Source organism: Alnus glutinosa, chromosome 4 (genome assembly GCF_958979055.1).
Source record: "Alnus glutinosa chromosome 4, dhAlnGlut1.1, whole genome shotgun sequence".
NCBI classification, from domain to species: Eukaryota; Viridiplantae; Streptophyta; class Magnoliopsida; order Fagales; family Betulaceae; genus Alnus; species Alnus glutinosa.
In genome coordinates this window covers 1,366,483-1,373,091 of record NC_084889.1, presented here as the reverse complement: position 1 = coordinate 1,373,091, position 6,609 = coordinate 1,366,483, and the positions used below count along the sequence as shown (strand labels likewise).

General features: G+C 34.0%; 1 protein-coding gene across 1 annotated transcript; it reads right to left on the bottom strand.

Annotated features, from left to right (window-relative positions):
• Positions 1-5,308: 5,308 nt before the first annotated feature.
• LOC133867040 (probable carboxylesterase 6) lies at positions 5,309-6,609 on the bottom strand. Its single transcript, XM_062303712.1, has one exon. The coding sequence runs from the start codon at positions 6,420-6,422 to the stop codon at positions 5,379-5,381; it is 1,044 nt and encodes a 347-aa protein (XP_062159696.1). The 5' UTR covers positions 6,423-6,609; the 3' UTR covers positions 5,309-5,378.

Sequence of the window (6,609 nt, the reverse complement as noted above, 5' to 3'; positions counted from 1 at the left end):
CTCTTTAGTTCAAATGATTTGGGGAGAAGCCGGTTAGTTGAAATGAAGGGGCAAACTTATCCACCCAAAAAAAAAAAAAAATTCAAAATAAAAAAAATATGAAATGACAAATTTACGTCTCAACTTAAACTAACTGGTTCATAACCGAAGATGATCCTTGTCCCGTTGTGGGTGGCTAGATGCCACTCCCATAAGGTGTCATGCTAATCCTTCTCTCTTTGATTTCAATTTATTTGGGCTCTACGTACGTTGTTATCAATCAAGCATCCCAAAGCTCAAATGAGCATCTCTGAGAAGGACGGACTCCTGCATTAGAACTTCAACTGAAATCTTTTTTTTTTTTTTGGATAGAATCAAGAAAGAAAAATGTTTCTTCTCCATTTTCACTCTCTCTCCCATGCCTCCCTCAGAGACAGATTGCCTCTCTCTCCCGTCCGCTATTTCTGCTTTATCATGTCACTTCAAGATTTCACTGTCGTCAACAAATTTTAAGTGAAAATATGACGTCACATCAATGCTGCATCAGGGTGAGTGTGAGTAAATGGGTGTAACGGTAGCATTTATCTAAAAGAAAACAAGCCACATATTTACGTGAGTAAATTAAGCAAATTTTAACTTCCTTGTCATTTCTAGTCAAAGTTTTTATATCCATTATCAAAATATATATATATTCTTTAATAACAAAAAACTAAAATCTGTAATTGAATTGAAATACCATACTAATTTGAATGGTGTTTGTTAGAATATAGGATAATTTTCTATGTTAGGTTTAATATATTTTCCTTACCAAGTATTTACCATAGATGTGTAATTGTAATCAAATCCTTACCATTCCTGTATTCACTCTACTTACCTCATTTATCATACATAAAAATAGAGTCATCTCTAACATAAATAAATTAAGAGTTTGTTTAACCTACGATCTTACGGGTTAAAAGTGAGATGTTAAACAAAATTGCAAAAAGTATATTATTTGGGAGTGCATTTAAAAAAAAAAACAGAAAAATCTGAGTTTTCAAATTGTAGACAATATGAGCATTTTCAAAAACATGCGATTTTAAAAGCTAATCTGTTATTTTAAATGCAAAATTGCAATTTAACCAAACGTGTAACTGTGTTTTTAACCAAAAATCACAGTTTTTGAAATTGATATTTTCTTTAATTGTAAATTTTGAAACCACAAATCCAAATAGACTGTAAGTTCACAAGTGCAAGGAGAAATTTTAGGCTTCTCAAAATTTTCTTCTCAAATGATGTGTCACAATTTCATTTGAAATGATAGATCATATAAGATTATGACACATCATTTGAAAACTAAATTCTTGAGAAAAATTTTAGGATGTGTAACATTTTCGATCCTAAGTGAAAGATGTAGCGCACTTCCCAAAACTTTTTATAGAACATTAAAATTAATAATATATATTCTTTGATCTTACAGGAAAGAAGCAAGTTCGTTTTGTTGGAATACTCATTTGAGCAAGAAAGTATGGGAGATTTATGTTAATGAAGGATGACAACAGTACGCTATTAGAGTGCCTCGACCTTGGACCGTCAACGAGGCTTAGGAATACTGGCCGATGTCAGACCTTCACGGCATGCACCTTCTCACGACATTGACCATTTATTACAGGGAAGGGCACCAATCCAGAACATCAAAAACTCAATCTACACTCTATTTTTAGTGTATGCTACTTTCGTTCTCTCTTCGACACTTCGATCAGGAGTACTTCCACAATCTCTACCCAGTCTCTTCAAATAGGTCATGGAGTAGTATTTTAGTTGGGTCTTTCAATTGTAGTGATCGAGAGAGTCTTTTTAGTTTCAATTGTGATTAGTAATCTTGAGTTTGTTTTACACTAGAACTAACCCTTTTCTTTTCTTTTCTTTTCTTTTTTTTCCTTTCTATTCATATTAGAATTAACCTTGCTACGGTGGTAGGTTTATCTCGATCCGTTTGTTTGGTAACAAATTTGGTACACAAGGGACTGTAGCAGTAATTTCATTTCCTTGGAACAGCCAAATGACCCCCTGAAGAAGCACCACCGAGATGGACTCTGACTCTGAGCCCTGAGAGCCCTGAGCCACAATCATTTTGGATGAGTATGTTATCAAAATTATATATCGATCCACCTTAATTTAAATAACTAACTAAGAGCATCGCCGGTAGTAGTAATTATTTTAGTTATTTAAAATATATATTTTTTAATATAATTAAATTTCAACAGATTATTTATTTCACTCTCTATTTTTTTTTTTAAAATAATATTTTTCAATATATTTTTTATTATGAAAGATAAATCATATAAAGAGTCTGCTAAAGATGTGTGCTCATAAAAGAAAAGCAAACGTCTTGATAAAACCGTATACTACATTTAAACATAAGGAGAGAAAACGACTACATTGCTTCTTATTTCATTGAGTGTTTTTTATTACAAAAGATATGAATATATAGGCTAATAGAGGGGAGCACATCCCACACAATTAGGAAATATTAAAGTGGAAAATATTGAGGAAATCAGATAGAAAAATAAGGAAATATATTGGAGAGGAAATAAAGAAGATATTCTTGATATGTTGCAACGACACTTTATTCTATAACAAAATGGAGAAGATCCTATTCCAACATGATCGCAGCTCATAATTAGTGAAATGTGGTTTTAAGGATATTAAAACTTTTACTACAAAGTTATTTGCAAACTGATGTGGTTTATCAATTTCTCTTAATTATTTCACCAATTATAGATTGACATATTTGTTTGTAAATGACTTTGTAGTAAAAGTTGTAGTCCCCAAGCATTTTTCTAAGCAAAAACTTTACCTTATCAATTTAATTAGTTAATGATTGACAAGTCAATCATACATTTAATTATTTTACTAATTATGGATTGTCACATTAGTTTGTAAGATAATATATTGTAGTGAAAGCTGTAATACAACAAAAAAAATAAAAAAGAAAAGGAAAAGAATGAAGAAAGAAATGTTATATACCACATTTTAATCCCACAATTCTGTCGTTGAAATCTCAACCAACCTTGAACCTTGGTGTGTATATATATATATATATATATATATATATATATATATATATATATATATATATTAATAAAAATTGAGCCAATGATTAATTAATGAACATAAATATTAACACATCATCTAAACACACAATAAATATTAAACATGAAAACATGGAGGGCGGTGGTGGTAGTTCTTCCAAAAATTTACGGATTTGTTGTCCCATCACCTCGCTCATCTGCCTGAATCCCAGCAGACACGATTTCCTTCACAGCAAGAGCGTACTCTTCAATCTTCCCTGCCAGAGCACTAGTATTGCCCCCATATCCCAGCATCAGCTCCACAGCCATTTCCTCTCCAACACCATTAACAAAAACGCAATTCTTGACTCTTTTGAACTGGTTGTCGAACAATTAAAAAAAAAATAAAAAAAAATTAATAGTACAAAGTCCGATTAGATCGTTGTTGGGGGACAGTGAAGCTTTCGTCATATCCAGCATCTGCAAAAGTTATTTGGGAAAAAGAATGGAAGCAAATTGATGGAATCGGCAATTCAGTCATTCTTTAATTTATTTCGAAGATTATATTGGGTGTTTTTATATCTGTTTGTTATTTTTTGATTTTTTATGACTTGTCCATTTATAATTGGTTGCTGTAAAATAAGGAGTTTACGTCCATCCTTATACAAAGGTATTCTCTTTCTATTAATGCTATTAAAATAGCACGTGAGAAGTACATTTTATTAAAACAACATGTGCTTCTTACATGCCAAGGGACACATATCAATCTCATATGTGGGTTGTATGAAATTTCCTACAAACTGATTTGTAAGAAATTTCTGTCTATAATTAATTAGCATTATCACGTGAGCATTAATATGAGATAATTTAGAGATAAAAAAACATGATTTCTAATTTTTTAACATTACTCAACAATCTATTAATGCAAACTCCGTCTTTTTCCCCTTCTCAAAATGGAATTAGACTGAATTATCTCATATGATATCTTTCTTTTCTTTTTAAGGGGGGTTGAAAAAAATGCATTTCAAATGTCAACGCTTGAACAAGGAAAACGTTTCCATAAGCCCAACTAGACAACTATGGTTGTGTTAGTGGAAATCGGCGGGTCATACACGGTAGCCACCCATGATGGAGAAGGATGCTAAAAGTGACAGCAAGCGCAGCGTCCCAATGCCTTTCGACCGATCGACGATATTTAACGTCGAAACGTACGTGTTGCAATTCAATTGCGTCAGCTTCAAGTTTTCAAATTCCACTTAATTTGAAAGGAATAGAAGCAAAAATATGCAATAATTCCTACCTAAAATGTACTATTACAAAAGCTAGGGCTTCAATATTCTTAGCTAGGTAAGTCCTCTACTATAGGCATGGAAGTAGTGTTATTTTGTATTTGGAAAATATTTGGAGTACTACGGCTTTTATTATAATTTCTTTACAAACTGAATAAATTAATTACTAATTAATTAAATTGATTTTTTTTTAATTTGATTTATTTTACTAATTATAGATTGTCACATCTGCAACGTCCATACATTAAAAATAAAATTGAAGGCATGCACTATTAACTAAACTTAACTTCCATTAACGCAACGAAAAATCTCAAAAATAAAACTTTTCTACTATATTATTACAAATTCACCAAAGTGTGGCTTATGAGAGTTGGTGGAATATTAATTTGTATTCTGTATTATATATTGATATTGAATTTTGATTGGCATTACTTGTAATGTGGGCATTGAATTATATATGTATATATATTCTGCATGAGTGAGAGCAAGATGTATATTATGTATTATGGATATATATATATATATATATATATATATATATATATATATATATAGTGAATTTTTTCTTTATGGAATGTACTTACAACATGCAAGAGATATATATATCCAAATTAAAAAATGATAGAATTCTTATGAGACTTATTTATCTAAATAGTCTCTATATAATATATATATTAACTCTACGACAGAAATCAAAAAATAAAAAAATTGCTTAAATCCCTGCCCGAATATATACTCCTCATACCATGTAATAGAACCAAATGTCCAAACAAAGCATCACATCAAAAACAGTGGCATCGTACAACAGGACGCAATTATATGCAAATCTTTTATCCATGCACTACCCAACATTGCACATGACAAAGCCTGCAAACCGTAAATCAAAGGCATCTACAGGACATAAAGTTAGCTTATATTTTCCTTTGAAGGGGGTGGGGGGAAGAAAAAAGAGAGAGGAAAGCTTTAATGCTTTTCAAGAAATGGTAGTGACAGGGAAAAGATTTTTTATTTCAGTCAAAAGTTCAAACACAAGCACATGTACACAGATCGAGATGAGTCATCGAGTAATAAAGGCCTTGATATGAGCCACCATTTCAAGGGTTCGGGTTTGTGAGACCTGGGCCCTACTCAGAACCTGAAATGCATGCCCTACACCTTTGTACACCACGTACTCGCTCCTCTTACCTGCTCTCGCCAAAGCTGAACAGAATTCCAAGTTTCTGTCTTTTAGTATATCCATCTCTGATATGCACACCATGGCAGGCAAAAGCTTTAAATCCTCCAGTTTGTTCGACAAAGGGTTGCACCATGGATGGTCACGGTTAGCTCCAGCCGGTAAAGCCAACCGCCAATATGCATCGGAAGCAGCTAAGCTCAGCGCCGAACGAGGCGGTTGAACCATATAATTCTCTGACTGTGTCCGAGCCTCTCCGCCGAAAAATGGTTGTATTAGAATAGTACCCTTTAGACTTAAAGGCTTCAAAGACGTTGCTTCGACTGCATTTTTAGAACCGAGCCTTGTGGCCACATTGTGGGCTATATTGGCACCGGCGCTGTCACCGGCTAGGAATATTTTAGAGAAATTACACAGCCTAGACCACCATTGATGATCACTGGCCCCACGTAAAGATTGTTGTTTCAACCAAATAAGAGCCGTTAATCCGTCTTCATAAGCGGCAGGAAGAGGATTTTCCGGTGCCAAACGATAATTTACCGACATGATCAGGCAACCGGCTTCGGCTGATAGCCTTGCCAAAAACTCATGGTAGCAGCTCCAGGCAGCCGAGCCAACACAGAAGCCGCCTCCATGGAAATAGACAAGCAAAGGGAGCTTCCCATGGCAGACAGCTGCTGGGACATAAAAACGTGCCCAAATGTTTGTGAACTTGTCAATGACCATATCCCGAGAAGTCACCCCAAGCTTCAAAGACAGTGCGCTTGTGACACATGGAACAATCTGGGGTCTTTCCACATGTCCATCTTCGTACACTCTTATGAGCCCTTCAATTTCCTCGATCATAGCCTGGTGACGGTGATCGGAAATATGTTGTAGGCTTAGACTTGGATCGAGACTAATGGCTGCCATTCTTTTTTGTCTCATAGAATGTGAATCAAAATGAAAGAAGTCCAAATTTGGAATATAATATTTAGGTTACAAAATGGTTCCTTATATAGGAGATGAAAAGATAACGCCAGAGTTTTGGATATATATCAAAGGGTAAGAAAGGATCAACCTACGTACCTTGTCCTGCCAAGTGGGCAACTGGGAATTCACTACAGGTCTTCAC